This window comes from Aulostomus chinensis, chromosome 9 (assembly GCF_037954235.1).
Source record: "Aulostomus chinensis isolate RoL2024-O1b breed Wild chromosome 9, RoL_Achi_v1.0, whole genome shotgun sequence".
Classification (NCBI taxonomy): domain Eukaryota; kingdom Metazoa; phylum Chordata; class Actinopteri; order Syngnathiformes; family Aulostomidae; genus Aulostomus; species Aulostomus chinensis.
Window position 1 is genome coordinate 6,190,928 of NC_141328.1, and position 22,269 is coordinate 6,213,196.

General features: G+C 42.7%; 1 protein-coding gene across 1 annotated transcript; it reads right to left on the reverse strand.

Moving 5' to 3' along the window:
• Positions 1–22: 22 nt before the first annotated feature.
• Positions 23–21,944, reverse strand: LOC147255582 (voltage-dependent L-type calcium channel subunit alpha-1D-like). Its single transcript, XM_086213371.1, has 47 exons — positions 21,373–21,944; positions 20,554–20,743; positions 20,241–20,346; positions 18,135–18,274; positions 17,901–18,046; positions 17,661–17,813; positions 16,792–16,988; positions 16,586–16,689; positions 16,283–16,425; positions 16,104–16,169; positions 15,969–16,032; positions 15,852–15,878; positions 15,269–15,429; positions 14,931–15,156; positions 14,076–14,283; positions 13,839–13,959; positions 13,614–13,686; positions 13,443–13,506; positions 13,305–13,362; positions 13,123–13,219; positions 12,881–13,010; positions 12,702–12,761; positions 12,516–12,622; positions 12,264–12,351; positions 11,972–12,079; positions 10,157–10,209; positions 9,923–10,069; positions 9,622–9,823; positions 9,369–9,527; positions 9,179–9,289; positions 9,012–9,095; positions 8,236–8,256; positions 7,998–8,132; positions 7,831–7,896; positions 7,639–7,730; positions 7,348–7,507; positions 6,651–6,778; positions 6,462–6,558; positions 6,277–6,379; positions 6,073–6,174; positions 5,780–5,904; positions 5,350–5,696; positions 5,088–5,258; positions 4,108–4,472; positions 3,393–3,505; positions 2,981–3,310; positions 23–698 (listed from the first exon to the last, which is right to left on the reverse strand). Exons 1-47 carry the CDS (start codon positions 21,389–21,391, stop codon positions 492–494), a joined length of 6,174 nt encoding a protein of 2,057 aa, XP_086069497.1. The 5' UTR covers positions 21,392–21,944; the 3' UTR covers positions 23–491.
• Between the last annotated feature and the right edge of the window lie 325 nt (positions 21,945–22,269).

The window sequence follows — 22,269 nt, forward strand, 5'->3', positions numbered from 1 at the left end:
AAAAGAGTACATTTCAGAACACTCAATGATTTATTTATTGATTTATCGAAAGACAAATAAATCCCTCAACATTTCGTTTTTCGCTTGCATGTTGGGACATTTAAAATATTGAAACGCTTGTCTAGAAATGACAGTGGTGCTGAATGTGTTTTATAGTTTCTGCGAAGTAGTGATGTATAAAGTAGCAATAATTCAAGTAAAGTACAAAATTAGATTTAAATGCACACAAAGACATAAAGCGAAGCACAGTCATATTCAGCAGGAACGGTGCAGTAATAATGTTCATGGGCGTCGTAGTTGAGACCTGCCACATGTTGACATGTGCTCCTACAATCATTGTACATATTTTGGCATTCACAAACAAAACAAAAAAATATCATACCTTACATGTTATACATGTTACACTTTGGGACAACCTGATAAATAATCAAATATGATCTCAAAATCTTCTGTTATAAATATTATGCCTCGCTTTTTCAGTTTTGCTGATCTCAGTAAGAAATCACACAGTTCATTTCATCGGCCAGTTCGTCCTCAAAGCGAGACATGGACTGACTGGTTCCCCGAGCTATCAGGTCAGCGGCGGCGCTCTCAATTTCATCCAGACTCATGTGACAAGCTTCGGCAATCTCTCGCTTGGCGAAGCTCACAAACTTTGGGTCCCTGGCGTACATACCGAGACCCTCGGAGATCAAGATCTGACATGGGTAAAGGGGGAAAAAAAGCAGAGGAAGAACAATGATGTAAGGCAGGGATTATTGTGATTTAGTAACTCATTATCCTTCTCTGACACACACACACACACTCACGTGCACATCTGAGTTTGCCAGCTGGTAGTGCCGACCCGGAAGTGCTATAGTTTGTTGGTTTTTATCTGATACCGAAGTGTTTGTGGATTACAGAGCATACGTCAGGATAAAGGACATGTGGATTATACTGGATGATGCCCTCCAGAGTCTTCAAACGGACGCTTTTGCTCTTGATTGTCGTAGAGTGCCAGTAGCTACAAGCTAAGTCTACGTGGCTGATGCACTGAGGAAAAACATCAACAAAAAAATTACGATGGATGTCTAATGGATCTGCTTGAGAATCCGTCCATCCATCCATCCATTTTCTACTGCCTATCCTGTTAAGGGTCGTGGGGGGTGGAGCCTATCCCAGCAGCCTTCAGGAGAGAGGCAGGGTTCACCCTGGACGAATCACCAGTCCATCACAGAACCAACACATAGAGACAGACAACCATTCACACTCACAGTCACACCTACAGTCAATTTAGAGTATCAATCAGCCTCGTCCCCTCTTGATGTCTTTGGACTGTGGGAGGAAGCTGGAGTACCAGAGAGAACCCACACAGGAACAGGGAGAACATGCAGACTCCACACAGAGAGATCCCGTGCCCGAGCCGGGACCCGAGCCGGAACCGTCTTGCTGTGTGGTGACAGTGCTGACCACTGCACCACCATGCCGCCAAAATTGATTTATTTTTTAATTAATTATCAACACGGCAGGGAGCTGACATTGGGCGAGAGGCGGTGTGTGTACCCTGGACAACTTGCCAGTCCAGGACACACACAAACAGACAATGCTCACACTCACATTCACACCAGCACTTGTGAGTCTCTAATTGACCTAACTTGCATGTTTGTGGTCTGTAGGAGGAAACCAGAGCGCCAGGACAGAACTCCTACAGGTAAACCTTTTAAACGCTTAGTTTTTTTGTTTTTTTTTTAAAAAAAGGGGGATAAAACAGGAAAAAGATCATCAGAAAAAATCAGACAAGGGTCTATTTTCTCAGCAGGCTGGAGGAGCGTGTTGATGTCTGCTTTGATGGATAGTCACTGGCAGTCAGCCCAAATGACAGTGTTACAGGGAATGAGACACACTCAATAACGATGCCTGTAATCCAAATGTCAGGGGTAGACAATGTGCCGCTAGCAGTGTCACTGAAGCGCAATGACCACACTGATATCCACCCCGAATGAGGCGACATTTACACACTGTTAAATGTGCTGCAGCTAATTGGTTATATTTAACCTGTAAACTGACATTGCCGGTGCAGTTTTGGTCGGTGTACGTTCAGGCAGTTTATTTATTTATTTATTGTTTAAAAGCAAAACCAAAAACAAGCCCCATTTTCATTTTTCCAGTGTCGATAAACAATGCAAACCAGGCTCGTTTTTCTTTTGTCGCTTCATTTGCCACAAAGAGCATGAATGAACAAAATCAACAGAGGCATTAAAGGGTGACACTGAATGTTCAAAATCAAAGTAGAATGAGAGCAAACATGTGACACCTTAGCTGTTAAAAGCGATTTTGCAAACAAATTGTGAGCGTAGCTTCAGATTTAGCAACAGTTAGCTTGTTAGTGTGACTTACAGGGAAAAATGCGCCTGGTTTGGATTGTTTTTGGACAGTGGAAAATCAAAATTTGAGCTTTTTTTTCCTTCATTTTTTTTGGCTAAACAGAATTTTGGCTTGTTTTCCATTTTTGATATAAAAACAAACAAACAAAAAAAGCTCAAACTTACGCTGACCATCTTTCCCTGTTAGACAGCTTGTTCGTAAGCTAATATGCAGAACAAGATGAGCGTACATGTGTGTAGAATTAGAAAAGAGTTTAGCAGGACAGAAAACAAGTGTTGTTATTTAGCTATTGTTATTCAGAGCGTGTGGCTCTTGCGCTGTGTAGCAGCTGTTCAACGGCTCAGTGTAACCATCTGTTCTCCTGGTGATACCACGCCATGTTATTACTTTACACAAGATTTGATTAGTGAGATCTAACTGTACTCCAACACAAATCTAAACATTCTTCCCTTCAGGTGTTCAACTTTCTGAGGAGCACATATGAGAGGTGACTAACAAAGTGGATGTGTGCTGCAGCGGACTAAAAAAGGCTCATGAAATGAATGTTGATATCAGCAGATAATACATACTAGTGTTTGCTCAAGGTTGTTAATTCGCCTGCTCAATATTTACTCACCGACTCTACCAGACTATCTGCACTGCCTTTGTTTAGGAGGCCCTGGTTGCCTGGTGGCACCCTCAAGCTGGGGAAGGTCCCAGTCTGACCAGGGTACCAGCCAGGACGGCTTCCTGCAGGGAGACTTGCAGAACCGTCACTCCATAGTGGCTGGCTGGTGCCGGTGGCTTCATCTACCAGGATCATTGGGGTGTAGATCAGCTTTCCTCTACGCCCCGAGGGGGCGATTAATCCCGGACCAGGAGTGGTGCCAGCTGCTGTTGTGTTAGCCCAGGAGATGGAAGACATGGAGGACACGCTGCTGGGCCGGGAGTCCAGGCTGTGTTGGTTCTGAGACAAGAGGGAAGAAGAAGAGTGTAGCAGTCTCAGTGGTTGAAAAGTCCCAGAAGGGGGATCGGTTCCACTGTTTTACCTGTAGCCGGGATCTGGATGGGGATGTGCTCCTATGGTAGTTTCCAGGGATGGGGAGGTCATCCACGCTGCTCTGCGGTCTTAGACACTGGAAGTTGAAGGCCGGCTTGCGACCTGAAACAATTAGCAAGAGGGTGTTAGGAAACATATCAGGACATGAGACTCAAACCCTGTGTAGAGGAATTTAGCATCAGGAAATTCACATCAGTCCCATGTGTATCGTATACAGTCTGCGATATAAATAGCTCAGCGACGTACATTCCATAGTTATTCTAATAGGATCCAGAGTGATGGTATCAGATGTACAAGTAGAGAACTAGAGATTCCCCCTAGGAAATGGTAATAGTACAAATACTGACGGGAAAAAGTGCACTGGGTATCAAATATGACACGATCGATCAGTTCGTAATCAATTGCATAACAAAATCCATTTTTTTCTATTAGTTTAGATTAATTAATCAGTCACATTAATTCAGACATGAGGGCCTGCCATAACAATCCCTGGCCTTGGACTCCTGTACATTAAATGGTTTTAAAATGTTCATCCACAGGATCACAGATCAGTTTATGTATTATTTTGAAATTTGAAAATACAGATTTAGTATCAGGTGCCCCGATCTGAGGTAGAGGGAAAAAGTGAGCTCGATTAAAACACTGTGTATCTGAAGAAGAGGAAAAACAAAAATACAAGAAAAGAGGAAACGGCGTGTTCTCACCTTTTGGTATTGTCGGAAGCAACCTTCTTCTGACAAACTGTGAATTGCCGTTCTCATTTCCGTTGTATCCGTTCCCTCCCACGCTGCTGCCGTTTTCATGGCAGCCATTCACACTGTTCCCATTGCCATTGGTGGTGCTGATGACGCTGCCGTTTTCATTGTAGCCTGTGTATCCGTTCTCACTGTATCCATTGGTTGGGTAAGGACTCGGAGCAACACTTCCTCCATTCATGTTGGTTCCGTTGTATCCGTTAACGAAGCTGTTGGTATCAGGGATATCGTAGGGGATCTCCCCAACGCTGCTGGCTCGTTCATTGTAGCCCATCTCCACTGGTACAGGGGAGACAGCTTCTGGATATGTGTACCTGCAACATACACACCAAGACTTATAACACAAACTGTTATTTTAAAATAAACAGTTCAACATTTGGGGAGGAAACTGTTGTTGCTGAAGAGTATATGTTAAAAAAAAGAACTTTGAATCTGAAGCAAGAAGAGTTATCTTAGTATAACAACCGGAAAGTGAAAAAAAGAAAGTGCAGCTCTGTCCATAAGCAGGTCTGAGCTCACTATTTATTTGTTGAGTTTGTCAAAGACAGAACGGTAGTGTTTTACTGAGGGGGTCTCTGTGGTAATATTTCTTGGCCCAGAGCTATGAATTTTCTGTAGCCTCAGTTATAACAAGACTCCAGGAAGTTATTGCTTTAGGCAAACAAATAGTCCTGCACAACCCACAGAAACATCACAATTTGTTGTTTTCACAAACAAGTTTGAACAGATTTATCAGCGAAATATTGTTCGAAAGAATATAGTTGCCATGATAGATCCCTCTGCTTGTGCAGTTTATGCTAAGCTAAACTAAGCTAAGATAAGCGCCTGCTGGATTCTCGGCTAGAAAGCAAATGAGTATATTTCCCAACTTTCAAACAATTAAAACTTAAGTCATTTCTTCATAAAATATTGTATCTCACTCTTCTTACCTGTCTACTGATGCCACACTTGCAGTATCTCCCTCATAGCTATAAACCCGCTCAGCTGCTGTGGTTGTTGTTGCCACAACCGGTTCTTCAGCTATGACCCTTGGTACCTCTGGTGTTTCTGGAGGTGGAGGAGGAGGAGGAGGAGGAGGAAGCTCGCTGATGGAGTCCACCCTGTTTGGAAACAAATGATTAAGACTTTACTTTTTTAAATTTACAAATACTAGAAATAATCACAGCTTGAAATCAAAGTAGAGGAACTCACCTGATGGGCAGTGGTGCAGACCTGGCGGGCTGTTCCATTACAACGCTCACCCCTGCCAGCTCTGATCCTGGCCTCTGGTGCTCCTGCAGGCCTGTCACCTGCTCTGTAATCACGCCCCCGTTGGCTACATTGGGCTCTGGTTCAACAATCACAGCTGTCTGCTCCACCAGCATGTCGAGAGGCGGCATCGGCGTGCTGGCGGGCGTGTTGGTCACCGAGGTTCCAGACACACTATCAAATATCTCATCGCCTGTCATCTCTCCGTCCGCGCCCTCCTCTTCTTCCAGGTCACAAGCCATCGCCAGACGCATCTCTGGAGCTAGATCCTGTAGTGTCCGCAGCCCTTGCTAAGAACCCAAAAATACACAAACGTGTCAACACAGATACAGGTCCAATGATGACCATCTAGAAAATATTCTCTTACTATTACCTGAAGAGAGGCAGCCCTGTCCTTCTTCTTAGACTTCCTCTCCCTCTCCTTTCTCTTGCGGAACTTTTTAAAGTAGTCTTGAATCAAGAAGCTGGCATAAAACTTCCCGCATGTCACCTCGTCCCCTGATAAGTGGGTGAGATAAATATTTATGTCAGACAATTTTTTTTGTAAGATATTACAAACACACAACACATTCTTGTTACTTTCTGGAGAGTATATACTGCTCTAAGCTTCAACAAATATTTTGAGTGTTGCACCATCAAGGCAGGCTGTGTAATTATTTATTGTACCTCTAGGGGGAGGAATGACTTCATCTATGAGCTTGGGTTTTGTTCGCTTCCAGAGTTTTTTAATGATCAGCTTCAGTTCTTCATTCTGCTGATCGATGGGGCCTGAAGTGAATACAAGCAGCACATCCTTACAGTCGAGCAACGGGGTCATCTTGTGTGTGTGTGTGTGTGTGTGTGTTTGCGTGTGCGTGTAGGAGGTCTAACCTTCAGTCTTGATCTTGAGTGAGGTTCGCACCAGAGCAAACAGAGTAGCATTGAAGGTGACTGTCCCATCAGGGTGCAGCGGGACGTTCATAGAAACCAGTCTCTGAGGAGACAAGCGACAGAAGGTTTATCTGTCATTTCAGGTCCAAAACATCAAGAATATCTCACTGAATGTGATGACTCACCTTGCAAGCAACACGGTGAGGACATAATTTTCCAAAACCAAGAGGTGGTTGAATTCTCCGCAGCATGGTGACGACATCAATGTGCTTTATACGGCCGCTGCGAGAAAACAAAACAGACATTTGCTGATAGAATTACAGGACTGAGGATAGTAAGAGGAGGTGAGAAAAGGAAGGATGAGTCGGTCTTACGTGGCTTCTGGATCATAGTCAGACCAAACTCTTTTGAACTCATCCAGGTGGTGAGTACCGAGCACTGTCCAGTCTCTGGTCAGATACTCAAAGTTATCCATGATGACAGCGATGAACAAGTTGATAATCTTGATAGGAAGGACCAAAAAGTCATTTATGAAAAGAAATTTGATAAATGATATAAAAGAGCTATTAAGGAGTGTTTGCTGCAAGGTTAGCACAGTTCACCAAGACTTATCTTCATCATCTCCACCAACAGTGCACCACAAAAACATCAACATCAGATTAGACACTGATCTACTCTCAAGGTGCAACATTTTGTGATCTAACGTGTTTAGAGTCTCGAAATGGAACCGAGATCCAATATCAGGATTCTGTAATTCTGCTGCGTGGATTAATAAAACCCAGAGATGTGGGAGTTTGGTGTCTCTGAAGAGAGAATCGGAGAGGACAAGATAAGCTTTTAAAACTGTTACTGCTCAGTTCCTGTAATACTATCCTCTCTGCTTTCATCTGACTTTCATCCTGTTAGACTTCGTATTCTGTGAATTAATTATAGTTACATTTAATTTGGAGTCGGGAGGCTGTATTATGTTACATCAAAGTGGGGAACATGTTTCGCTACAAATGATCTGAGAACCAGGTGATTAAGAGAACAAATAGAAGAGAATCCTTAATCCTCCTCGGCTTCACTCACCAGGTAAGCGCACAGCATAAAGAAGCTGATGAAGTAGATGTAGGACAAGTTGCTGCCGCAGCTGAACTCTTCACCGGGCTCAGTGTCAGCTTCTGGGTCGCAGCGTCTACCGGGCAGTGCTGCCAACATGATCTCCTGCCACTGCTCTCCAGTGGCACACCTACAAGGACAGACATAGGACAGTACCTTCAGTTGTCCTTTTTTTACATACCAAAACTTATTTTAAAGCAAGACGACATGTATTTTATGAACTACCTTTAGCCATTTAACAACCGTCTCTGTGTGGCTCACCTGAATAGCACCAGAACAGCCATGAAGAACGTCTGGAAGTTGCAGTTTCTGTTGATATGCGTGTTGTCATCAACGGCCACTTTTCCAAATGTCTGAAATACACACAGTTAAAACCACCAATACAGTCTCCTACTGTCAACAATCTTGTTTTCAGTTACTGAACTGATATCATTTTGATGAGAGGGACTCCACCTGCATGCCGATGACAGCGTAGATGAAAAAGATCATTGCGATGAGCAGACCGACGTACGGCAAGGCCTGAGCAGGTGCACATCAAGAGCAGAGTTACAGTGAAGAAGTAAAAACCTGACGTCTGCAGCTCTTGGTAATGTATTAATCATTTGCTCTGATGCACCCACCTGGAGGGACTTAACGAAAGTCCAGAGGAGGGTTCGAATACCCTCTCCTTTGCTGAGCAGTTTGACCAAACGCAAGACTCGAAATAAACGAAAGAATGTGATGGACACTTTTCCACTTTCTCCTTTACCACCACCCTGGAATAAAGGTGAAATAAAACTTGTGTTATAATGTTTACAAGCATCTAAGAAGAAGAGTGATAAGAAGCCTATGATGAAGTCACGGTCATGTCTCTCTCACCTCTCCATGGCCGCCGCCTCCCTGAATTAGGAATCCACCACAAATGGAGAGACCATTTAGAAGGAAAGACATGAAAAAGCCACTGAGCACAAAAGTCTTTGAGAAACCCCTTCATTCAATGACCAGATCAACACAAAGCAATCTCTATAACAGGGCTGCACAAAGAGATTCAAAGTGGCTCGGCAGATATACTAAATAAATCATTTAAAAAATACCTTTCTTTATCGAGAGGTGACAATGTGTTTAAAATACCCTAGATTATTCATTATTTTTCGATGAATACAATGCATTAATGTTTTGATCAGGCAGCAGAGCGAAGCAGGATGAAAAAGACAGAGGTACACAGATGAGAGGCATTTTAACAACTTAAAATGTGTTTGCTTTGGGCCTGCAGCCCAACGTTTTCTTCGAGTTTCAGCCCGTCAAGCAAAAACATTTGGGACCCCCTGCTTTATAAAGTCTGTGGTAAACAGAGCCATAGCCAGGAGAAAATTAGATGCAATTCCCCCATGAACACTCAAGTCATTTGTCATTTGTATTATTTGATTGCATGTACTGTTCAAGTACATTTTCAGTCATTTTCAAAGCATTGTGATACTGCTGTCAGATCCACCCAAAGCTCCTCTAAAGCTCCGTCTCTAAATATGGTGGCAAAAACACCAAACTTGAGGACGCAAAACAGGATTTCACGAACCAGTAAGGTGACATCACCATGGTTCCGCCCCGTCATATATCACCTGTCTGTGCATGAGCTTTTAAAATGTGGACAAACTTACACTAAACTCAGAGACTGCGATGTCCAATACGCTCCCCACCACAATCAGAGCATCAAATGAATTCCAAGGATCGATGAAATAGTGCTGCAGAAGAAGAAATAAGCACAGTCCAGTCAAAAGCTGTCGGTTAGGGTTGCATTTCCAAAGGTGAAGGAGTGAAAGCTCACGTGAGCGCGGAGAGCCAGTAACTTGATGATCATCTCTATAGTGAAGACCACAGTGAAGATCATGTTGAGGATGTCCATGACAGAAGTGAACATTTTGGACTGCTCATAATGCTGGGAGAGAAACAACGCGTCTTAACTTCACGTCAAGATCGAACAAACATTTCTGTGTTTTATGGGCGTGGAATCGTACCTGAACAGCCAGAGTGAGAGTGTTCCCCAGAATCAGAACAAACATCACGTACTCAAACTGGCTGGAGTTGATGATTCTCCAGAATTTCAGCTGCGATGGGTTTTTGGGAATGTAAATCTTTATAGGTTGAGCTTTCAGTGCGTAGTACACACACTGGCGCTGGGCGGGGCAAAAAGAAGAGAGCGATTATTCACTTCAAAACAATTTAATAGCCTTAAAGGAAAGATTATTCAAGTCTGGGGGAACAACCGACCTGATTTTTGTTGAGCTCACAGTTCTTGAATTCAGCCTCTCCTTGCTCTCGAAACGTGATGATGACAAAACCCACAAAAATGTTCATCATGAAGAAGGCGATGATGATGATGTAGATGATGAAAAAGATGGAGATTTCCACTCTGTAGTTGTAGATGGGCCCTCGGTTTATGGCGTTGGCATCTATGGCCCGGTAGAGGAGCCTTTATAGGACGAACACAAGGTGACGTCACTTTTACTGGTCAAACGTGCCACTTGAAAGAATCCAAAGCTTAAATGAAGCGTGTAGAGTTGCTACTCACTGCGGCCAGCCTTCAAATGTTGACACAGTAAACAAAGCCAGCATGCCCATCAGCACATTGTCGAAGTTGAAATCACTGTTTTCCCAAATCCTCTCTTTCACCATGGGGTGGTTCATATCGCCGTCTTTATAGACCACAAACGTTCCCCTGAAATAAAACACGCACAGTATTTCAAGACTGGGGCTTTCTATAGGCCTTTTAGATAGTAAAAAGAAAAAGAAGAAGAAAACTGACTTGCACTCATCTGGAGTGTGCTTGGCTTCGTCAGTGCAGCTGTAGAATCTTCCCTGTAACATGAAACAAAACCGTTTAAATTGGCCTCGAAAATCAGGAGTGAGAGAAAAAAACGACGTAAAGACATAAACTCTCTGGCAAACTGATGAAGCCAATCAAACTGTAACTAATACAGCACAAGACAAAAAAAAAAAAAGCCAAATGTATTCGTGAAGCACAATTCAAGCAAAGCCAAACACTATCAATGACGGAGGCAATCAGGATCAATAAGAAGAAAACAGGTGAACAAAAAGGTGTAGACTGAAGCCTAAGCTTCTTTTGCCCACCCTTTTTAAACACATGAATTCAATATTGTCCAACAAAAATTACTTAGATAGCGGTGACTTTAAAATATTACAAATGAAATCAATTAACAAATATCCCTCTTTCCTTTTTCTGTCTTTTTTGCTTTTCCGCCTTTCCTATTTTTTCCCCAGAGGTAACACACTAGAACATACATAAACTAACTTTCTAATATTTTGGTTTTCAATACTTTCTTAAATGTACCCATATTTTTGCTTCCTCTCGATTCAGTGTCACAATCATTCCATAACTTCACTCCATACACTGACACACATCTACTTTTCACGTTAGTTCTTGTCCATTTCCTTTCAAAAATGTCATTTACCCTCAGCAGGTAGGTTCTTATCCTCTTTGTGAAGAACCCCTGGATACAGTCTGGAAGTGTTCCACAATGTGCTCTATACATTAACTGGAGTATTTAAAATTAACCAAGTCAATACATTTCTAATTCTGAGAGTGAACGAACAACATATTAGCAGGGTTCTCATAGTCAATCTTATTAACCAGTCTTGTGGCTCTTTTTTGCAGCAAGAAAATACAGTTTGTATTCCTTTTATAAGTATTTCCGAAAGAATATGTAATATAAGGGAGAGTAAGTGATGAATACAAAATGAATAATGAATTTTGGTCCAAGATGTCCTTAGTTTTATAGAGTATTGCAATAGTTTTTGATATTTGTATGCAGCACAGAAGCTGACTTGCAAGTTTCATACTAGGCCAAAATATCTGATCTGTCACGGACCTAAATAATTCAGTGATTTATGGGCAAACTGATTCAGTAGGTGTGCTTCTATCCAGCTTGTTTTATGTATATTTTCTATTGGCCGAGAAGAAACACTGGAAATTTTAACAAATCTTTAAATATTTCAAAAAGTTCTTGTGCTTTGGAGAGGTGGAAAATTTGCATCGATAGAAGATGAACACGCATTATTCTCAGTGTTTGAAAATTCTGTTAAAATTACAAATACGGGCCTGCAGTGAATCCTCTGTTCTTGAGGATTATGATGTTGCATTTTAATTCAACCTGCTTTATAGATGTGTTGGTTTATTTTAATTGTGTGTGTGTGTATATATATATATATATATATATATATATATATATATATATATATATATATATATATACACACAGATTTTTTGGAGGGTGTAATTCGTGGTGCTGTTGACATGCACAGAGAGTTGTTCCTAATGTTTTGCTCATCATATTTGCATGAATTGGGGTTGCAAAAATATTTCTGATTTCTCTTTAAGGAACAATCTGGCTGCCAGTCTTGATTTTTACTGCTCCTGGTTGGAAAAGCAGTCAAGCTAAAGCGTTTTTGTCGACTGTGGCTGAAACGATGCCCTCTGAGGATGGGGTTGATGTGAAGATGTCTTCTTTGTTGCGTCTTTCACAAGTGGCATCAAGCTGGTGTGCATTTTTTTTATATCTCTACTAACTTGGTAAGCAAGTAATGAAACGTGAGTAGGAACCTTGAAGAGCTGCACACCAATACAGGCAAACATGAATTGAAGCAGCGTTGTGACGATCAAGATGTTGCCGATGGTGCGAATCGCCACAAACACGCACTGCACCACATTCTGTGAACACACGGATGACAGAGCGTGAACAAAAAACTCGGTGTGTACACTAAATAATAGTTAATATGCACTGGAAACAACCCAGGAAAACTATCACACTCTCTGTGTGATGAATATAATTAAAATGTAATCAAATGCTGTTAAGTCAAACCCAAAAAGAACACAGAAGCATCCAGGCACTTACTTTGAGTCCCTTGGCTCTGTTAATGGCTCGAAGAGGCCTGAGCACTCGAAGCACTCGAAGAATCTTCACCACAGAGATCGCACTCGAGCTGAGAGCAAGGAGAAATTAGAGAAATGCCCCACCGTCATCTGTGTAATCAGTGTAAAATGACATTCTCTGACAAGACAATACAGCATCACCAACAACCTCTAAATCGTTTTTCTTTCGATTGAAATGACACAAGAGCACCTCCTAACTCCTCGTCCTACTTACTGGAGAAAGAAGGACGTGAGCGACACACTGACGACCAGCAAGTCCAGAAGGTTGAAGGCGTTTCTACAGAAGGAGCCGGTGTGCAGAAAAGCTCCGTAGACAGTCATCTAGACGAGAGAGGAAGTGAGGTAAGAGTTGAAGCTCACCGGTCACAGTCTTCAGAGTCACAACATGAGTCAGTTTTACCTTCAGTACGATCTCCACTGTGAAAACGGAGGTGAAAACGTAATCCGCGTAACCCAGCACCTGACAAGAACATAAGTTAGAACCGGTGTTCAGGTTTGATCAGAGGGAAAGAAAAGATGAGCAGGCAGACATGAAGAGAAGACAAGAGAGAAGGATGATCGTGATGTGGCCGCCCTTACAATGTTCCTGAATGAGTGGGATTTAATCGGATCCTCAGCAGCCAAAGAAATGCTACTGAGGATGATGAAGATGAGGATGAAGTTGGTGAAGTAGGGGTGATGGATGAGGTTGTGGCAGGCAACTCGCAAACTATGAAGTGAAAGGAAATCACACAAAATGGATTTCAAACATGGAAAAAAACTGTATGTTTGGTGATCTGAAATGTCTACAAGGACACCAGTACCATATAATTTCAGTTTACCAGTTTTTCTTTCCAAGAATGAAGAAGGAGCTTCCGTCAGGGATTGGAACAATCTTTTCTTTGGGCCCAGAGAACTCTGGCTTCAATGGAGCAACTCCTACAATTACAGAAAGAGAAAGTGTAATGGGACGGTTCAAATCTTCGCCGTTTCTCCCGTAGAGCGTGATGTCTGACACACTCACCCTCCAGCCCCTCGATGGCCCGCAGTTCCTCGTTTTCTTGCCAGTCATCATCTTCGTTCTACACAGGACACACAGGTTACCGTTTCAGCTCTTCATTTGCCACTAAAAATCCAGAAAGAAGATTAAAATATTCTTTACCCCTGCATCCTCATCTTCTTTCTCTTCATCCTCATCCCACTCTTCCTCCTCTTCTTTTTTCTCTCTGAAAAACAAATGACAGACTGATGATTTGAATGGATTTGACTGAAAATATCATTATGTATTCTCTTATCCGCCCATCCTTATCAACGTTTCTCACGCCAAACCTACTCGACTTTTGTCTTTCCGCCGCCTCCTGCCAAGTTGTCCACAGCGATAGCCAAGAAGACATTGAGCAGGATGTCTGATCGCCAGATTAAAGAGTCAAACTTGATCCATCTGGACTCTGCCAGGATCTACTGTAAATCCTCACATCCGACAGTAAAAGCACAAGTGACAACACTCATTGACAAAAACACTGCATCCCGTTGTTGTGGAAAAAATGGAAAAGGATACAGTTACCGCAGACAAAGAGGATGACAAAGTAAATGCACACCACCATGTTGGGGAAGACTGGTCCGCCGTAGGCCATGATGCCGTCATACATCACAGCGTTCCAGTCTTCTCCCGTGAGGATCTGCAGAGAAACACCACCAGGAAAGATCAGACATACAACAAGAGGTACAAATCAAAAGCAGGAGAAATGAAAATCGCTCAAAGACAAATACAGTAGAGAGGAATTATGTAAATCACCTGGAAACAAGTGAGCAGAGCCTGAGGGAAGGAGTCAAAAGTGCTTCTCTTCATCTGAGTCTCATCAAAGTTGAATTTGCCTCCAAACAGCTGCATGCCAAGCAAGGCAAAGATGATGAGGAAGAGGAAGAGCAGGAGCAGGAGGGAACAGATAGCTTTCATGGAGTTGAGAAGTGAGTTGACCAGGTCAGACAAGGCTGCCCAGTGCCTGCAAATAACAACAGGAGTTCATATTAGGAAATACACATAAATTGCACTTCTCAAGAAAGTTCGTTATCAAATAGAATACAGAGTATACTGAGTGCAGTATACAAATACAAACGTACAGGCATTAAAAGAATTCGTGAAATGATCATGATTGCCTGATGATGCTACTGAAATGGCTTTGAATAATGGCCTGGATTATGTTTTTGCAGACCCTCTGGATATACGGCTCTGGCAAAAATCATGTTTTTTGGGGTAGTGGTGTCCTTGATCTTTATCCATCGAAATCTAATGAGTTTGTCCTTGACTCATTGAGGCACTGATGAGATACTGTATCATATTCACAGAGTAAAAATATGTTTTGGGAGGTCACAGTGACCTTGACCTTTTATCACAGTTCATTCTTAAATCCAAGTTAACATTTAAGACAATTTTGAAGGAATTTTTCCTCAAGGTGTCCCTGATACATCACGTTCATGGGAATGGGACAGGTGGACGTACACCCACACAGACCTCAGACACATTATGCCTCTATTCACGACTTTCACCAGCACAGAGACATGATCACAGTTTCTTTTTTATAAATGCAGCTGATAGAAAAGCCCCAGATGTGTGAATTGTCTCACAGCTATCATGTCTGACACCAATTACCGAGTCATCTTGAATATCCTGAGCAGTCTAATGCAGCGGAGCACAGAGATGCCGATGGGCGGGATGAGTTCCAACTCTACGAGAAGTGTCTCGAGGATGCCGCCGCACACCACAAAGCAGTCGAAGCGATTGAAGAGCGCCATGAAATAGATCTGAAGACCAAAGGCGTACATCTTCATCAGCATCTCCAGAGTGAACAGCAGCAGCAGGATCTTATTGGCTCGTTCTGAGAAACACAGACATCAGAACAATCCAAGGAGATGTTATTATCTCTCTTAAACTTCGGATAGAAATCTTAAGGCAAATAGAAAGATAAAAGGAGGAGTGTGGATCGCTACCTTGCATTTCTGTGAGCCACTTTGGCTGCCCATAATGCTCAGAGGCACTGGCCACAGTGTTGAGAAACACCAGGAGAAGCACCAGCCAGTAGAAGTTCGTGGTTTTGACGGCCACGCGGCAATTCTTCCTTAACGTGTGATTCAGCTGGCACAACTGGTCACTGCAGACAGAAGAGAAGAAATAGTATATTGCAAGGGTGTCTGTGGGACAACTTTATAAGATGTTGTAAAAACGACATTTCAGCGCGATATGTTTCATTTACTTGTGGTAGAAAAAAAGAGTAGCCTCAATTTTCATCGTTAAACTACATTTAACTTTATAATCATGTAACATTTGAGCCTTTTAGTTGGGAAACTGAACTTCGGAGAATATTTTTGTGACAGCAAAAAGACGCATGGGTCCCAATACTGCAGATGAGCCTGCATCACCCACAATGGTGTTTAACAGGTTGTAGTGCGTCAAGCAGAGATGTGAGGTGGGGTCTTTCTAAAAAAATTGACTAAATTCAATGTTTTAAATAAAATAAGTAATCCGTTTTTCTGAAAGATGTGTAATATTCAGTGTGTGACATTGAGATCTTACCAGAAGCTATTAGCCATCATCTTTGCCCTGAAACAAAAAGAAAACGAGAGAGATTTATTAAACGTCTGCCTCGTCGCTCCTGCATGCCTTTGTTGAATTAACACAAGGTCGTCTTACATGAGAGAAGCACAGCAGCCGTTGTCGTCGTCGAGGTAGGCGATATCATCATCAGAGTCAGATTCTGTAGAGGACACGTGAGTGTTGACCGAGGGCATCTCATTAAACAGACGTAACAACAGCCAGCTGACATACCTCCATCCTCGCTGTGTTTGTACCATCCAAACTTCTTCATCATCTTTTTCTTGGCGATTGCAGCTCCTGTGGAGACAAAAAAGGGGAAGGTGACACATGACCATGATGCTACAAACATGAATGTTTGTGTGTGAGAGTGTGTGTGCGTGTGCTTGTGTGTATGTTAATGGTAAACTAACGTTTGTTTCCTTCTTCATCCACATCCTCTGCCTCGATCAGCCAGTCCATGTAGCCTATCATGTCCTCCTCCATCTGTTTGCTCTCCTGGGCCTTCTGCAGCTCACCGCGAGCCACAGCCTTTTCTCTTTCCTTGGAGAATTCTCTGTGGACACACACACACACACACATACACACACGCGCGTGCGCGCACACACACAAAGACAAACTTTAATATAGAAGTTGAAGGATTGAGTTTGACTCAGCATCTTTGTTTAGCATCAGAAAAGTGATGTTAGTGGAGTCCTTCTCCAAGGTCGACCTACCCGCTCAACACACCCAATACAAGATTGATGATGAAAAAAGATCCAAAGATGACCAGAGATACAAAATAAATCCACGGAATCTCGTAACCAATGGCGTCATTCATCTGTGGAGGGAGACAGAGGGAGAAGGTGTGGTTATTTTCAAATGGCAGCTCAAACCAAAGAAAAACAGGAATTGTAGAGCATCCAGGAACATGTCAGTGTACCCAGTACAAGACATCTGTCCAGCCCTCCATGGTGATGCATTGGAAAACTGTCAACATGGCAAAGAAAATGTTGTCGAAGTTTGTTATCCCGCCGTTGGGACCCTCCCACTTGCCCCTGCAGTCAGTTCCATTGCCGACACAAAAGCGCCCGCTTCCGGCAAACGCACAAGGAGACGGGTCGTCCTCCACCATGAGACCTGGAGATGACGAAGAGAAGGAAACAGATAGAAAATGAGCAGATGTTCTGCACCAGGGATTCTCAAAGGTTGTGATGTGCTGGACCCCCAAGCTGACTCTCATTAAAGCCCCAAGTGATTCAGTTCAATAGAGAACAAAGATAATGCACCATCGCTCATCTGGCACTCAAAAATATCAATTCTTGAATAATTCCAAATAGATTCCATCTCATTTCATTTGTGCAAATGTATCTTATTTTTTCATATTTTCTGGTATAAGTTTTTTTTTTCTTTAGTATGAGAGTCGTTTTTGTTCATTTTACAGCAAATCTAGATTATTTTGTTCAACATTATGGGGAAACGATCAGAAATAAATTAGCTAGACAGTATCTGAAAATGACCAGAAGATTGACAAACGGCCATCAGAAAATCAGCACTTATATTATATATTAATTCTAAGAGAAATGGCAAGAAAACTATATGTCTGTTCATTAAAAATGGTACAGTTAAATAGCGCATCAGTGGTGCTCTTTCAGATTTATCAAATTTTGTTTAATCGATTGTAAAAGGCTTCCTAATGCAGCGTGTGCATTCAGAGCATTGCTGCAGACCCCCGATGGCCCCTGGGAGCCCCTGCACCACACCTGGACCACCTTGTGTATACATTCTTTTAGTAGTTTAGAGAGCAGAGACCTGTGCTAAGGAAGAAGCATGTCTTGTGCATCCTGCCGATGAAAAGCTCCAATCCGATGATGGCGTAGATGATGATGACAAACATGACCAGCATACCAATGTGGAGAAGAGGGACCATGGCTTTCATGATGGAGTTCAACACAATTTGCAAACCTGACAGAGCAAACACAAACTTGAGTAGTGACACGTAGGAACACACGTGCAAAAACACACCCAAACAAAGTGACTAGATAAACGTACTTGGGACTCCAGATACAAGCCGAAGAGGCCTCAACACCCTGAATGCTCTCAGAGCTTTGACATCTAGACCTCCAGGCTTCCCTGCAGCATGATGGGCTTCTCCTGGTTTATGATCTGTCATGCCCTCCGCTATCACACTGAACAACCTGAACGAACACAGACAACAACTGTTATACTTCTCACCGGTGATGCAACACCTGGAGACGCAAATAACTACAGGGAGCACTAAAATACCCGACGATGACGATGATAAAGTCAAGCAAGTTCCATCCGCTGCGTATGTAGGCGCTGGGGTGCATGACTAAACCGTAGGCGAGGATTTTAGTGAAGGTCTCGATGGTGAAGATGACGAGGAAAACGTATTCGACTTGCTCCTGAGAACAAAAGAACGGATCATTAAGAGAGGGTCGTGCAAAACTTGAATTACGTTTGAAGTCAAGTAAGTGTGTCTGAAAGGAATGAAAATTACAGAGGAAAATGTCACGGCATCATCATCTAAAACAGACATTTAGAAACTGTCGATTTGTGTTCGCCACCTATGGTAGCATAACGTTTTCTTGCTCTAATTTAAAAAAAATGTATTTGAGTCATTAAAGACAGACTGCAGTGGCTCACTAACCTCTTAACCCACTGCCTAACACTTGCTTAAGCCTGTCACCGGATCCTTTTTTCTGAAGCCTTCAGCTTAATTCTTCTAATCACTGCTACCGCTGTCATTTGGCTTGATACCTCAGGCTGACACATTCGTCCAGGCAAAATGTGGTTTCAAGCAAAGACGTCAAACAAACATTCACCAAAACATGATGCAGAAATCCATAATAACTGCATGTTTAGTTCGTGTAAAAAAGTGTGCATTTAACTGTCAGCCTAAGTGTGATGTGCAATCCAATAAAGGGATCGACTGACGTCTATCCTGCAGCTGCTGTGGGTGTGTCTGTGTGTCCCCCCGCTGCCCTTAAAACCAGCTGATTCAAACACTTTAACACTTTTCTTGTCTAAAAAAGAAGAAGTGAACAGTGCAGAAAACACGCTTGTGAACGCTCCGCAGATGTATAAATCTGGCGTTGTGTCATGTCGGCTCTTACCTCTAAAACGGTCATTTCTAAGGATCTAAGTAAAACATCCTCTTTCAGCCTGACCCCAATGGATTTTTTACTATGTTGAAAAATGGAGAGAAGGAACATGAGAGGGAGAAGATGAGGCAGATGGCTGGTGTTTAACTAAGTCGTGATCCCTGCCAGGGTCACTTAGCTGAGGTCAAACCGCAACTTTTTCCCTCTAATACAATTACCATCCAACAGAACACCACTACCCTCTCACTAATTGTTTAGACCTTTGGCAAAGGACCTTCACACTCCCACCACCATCATCATCATCATCATCAACCTTCTCTCCTAAATCAACCATATGTTTATAAGAATTATAAAATGACTGGGAATCATCTCGGAGGAATCCAAGGTGTTCCTGGACTCTCCCTCTCACTATATGATAGAGGTATTATCTAAAACCCACTAAAACTTCCTCGGGAACTTCACGCACAATTGGATGAAGACCTAAGAGATTTGCTGTGCTTGATTTTTGAGCATTTATTTGCCTTTTATCAAGCAATAATTCATATCCACCCAGGTTTTGAATGGCGTGTATGTTTTGGTGGATTATTCTTCAACTGTTGAATGATATTTGCTGGATTTTTATTTATTTTTTTTGATGTTTCTGTGTCGCCTTTAGGGGCCAAACACGTGTCACATTCCAACTTGCCAACTATAAAGCCATTTCCCGTTGAATACATACACTCATCAGACAGAGGAAAATGGGCCCACACTGTTGAGCCCCCAGGGGACAACCTTTGTTTTTTATGATGTTTCCATCGAAAAGAGAAATCAAGATTTTTTTTCTTTTCAGTGAAGGATCCTTATTTTCATCTTGCACTTGGATGCAATTTTCTGGATGTGCACACATTCGCTCCTCTTGAAATACTTCAGACTTCCAAGAACTCTATAGAACAGCTGCACAAAGGCTCTGAGTGGAATCAAATCAGTGAAACAGAGACGGATGTTCCGCCACTTCTTCCAAGCTGTTTTGTAGCTTTGTAGACTCTTAATCCCATTCTAGGGATATCGTATCATCTCCTCTTTCTATGAGACTCAATTATGTTTCATATCAGGTTTAGTTTCTTATAACTTTCAAGTTATGTGCTGATGAGAGTCCCTGTCTGATAAAAACATGAACAAATGCAGCAGTAAGTGTGGAACTATTCAGTTTTTTATTAAGGAGGGTTTTTTAATAAAGGCCACCAGAACCAATCACATTTTTCTTGTCGTCTCTACACTGAAAACTCACCAGCTTGTGATTGGTAGCGTTGGAGTCATCGTCGGGGTACGGCTTGGTGACCCCCATGGCCACACAGTTGGCAAAAATGGCAAGTAGAATAAAAATATCGAAGGGCCTGAAGACTGCTGTTAAGGGTACAAAAACCACACGCACATGCATCTCTCCACTCACGGCAACTAAGTATTTCCTAAACTTGAATATAATCTCATTAACACACATTTTCATCATAGATGGTGAGAAGACACACACACACACACACACACACACACACACACACACACACACACACACACACACACACCCCCAACCCAGTGAAGGATATTTCCACTCTACGAGGGCCAGTGCTGCCATACGGATGGGGTTGCTGAGAGTGAGGCAGCAAAGGGCTCGGGGGGCTCTAAGGGCAGACTTGTTTGCCTGCATCGCCTTCTTGGCCCCCCCTCCCCTTTTTCTGGCCGAGCCAGTGGACCCCAGGGTGTCGGATTTTCCTGCTTCGCCCACAGGAGGGACATCTGTCACAAAATAAAAAAGATACACCGGGTTATGAAACAATTAAATATACCACCAAGTTATTACATGAACATGGAAAGATTTCAGCTCAGAAAAATAATAGATATGTGGGGTCAAAACAGGTCAAGAGAGTGAAACTTTTGTCAAGTCAGACACCTTTACAGTTATTGATGGTTAAAACAAACAGAACACTGTTGTTATTATTACTATTCTATACCAACATTGGCCTGTTGTACATTTTATTATCCAACATATTCAGGGAAGGATTTGACACGTGGCAGCAGACAGATACTCAGCCCTGAAGGCCTCATATTATAAGACCAGATGTGACCTACTTCTTTATTGGGAGCTGTGTGGCACAAAGCCCAGCACTATCCCCAAGTAGACTCATGAACACCTGTTGACAAGGCCCTGCACTGAGAATAAGCCTGCAGGTGCATTTGTGTTCTCACCCGTGGAAAGATAAAGGAGTGGCCAACAAATATGAGCGGAAGAGAAGTGAAAATGTGATGGGAATCTAGGTTGATAGTAGCAACAGTGATTAATACGTCTTATTCACACTCACTGAATATCTGCATCTATTGCATATTTGTTCCATTCTATTTTATGCAACACCTTAGGGAGCCCCTACCTTTCTTTGCCACATCCATGTCCGTAGTTTAACACCACCAAACCAGAATGAGAAAAATCCACCATCAACTCTTCAGGGGTTCTGCGATGCCCCGAGGATCACAGATGTGAACCGGCCCCCCCCGAAATATTGAGTTCTCTGCAGGTAAAAAGGGACCATCTGCAGCTCCTCATTTCACAACCACATGCTGTAAACCGGCGCCTCCGGAGGGCAGCGTGCCATTCCGCTCACCAACCGCGTGTAGCTGAGAAATCCAATTAAGGCCGCTTTCTAGCACTTTCTTACAGGTGTGGAGTCATATGAAAAAAAAATATAATTGCTTTCATCCATGCAGGCACATAATGGCGAGGAACAAGCGAGTCCCCATCCCCGCGGTGGTCAGCCGGCAGGATTAAACGAGCTGAGCCGTTTAAAAGGATGACAGAGGAAATCTTTCAAGGGGAAGCTGGAGGTAAAGTCGGGACGAACCTTTTAGCTCTGCTGGATTTTGTTGCAAAAGTGTAATCAAATACAGACTAATATTGGAGAGTCGCGTCCAACGGGAAATTAATGCGATTCACTGGTTAAAGTTTGAAAACTGTTTCAGCGCCTCGGACAGCAACTGGGGGGGCGCAGTACTCCGAGGGCAACGACAGGGGGCGCACTTTCACTGTTAATAGCATGATGACATCGCCAGTATTTACGATCCTACTGACTCATATTGCGTTTACCTGAGAAAATAAATCCGTTTCCAGGCTTCATGTAACAAAATAAATAGTAGTTCTGGCCTCGTTTTTCTCAATTAATAAAAATATAAAAATAGGCCTTTCTGAACAGCCAGAATCTCCAAACATATCTGCACCAAGATGACAAACAACAAAAAACAAAATGTATATATATGACTTAGACATGAGTATC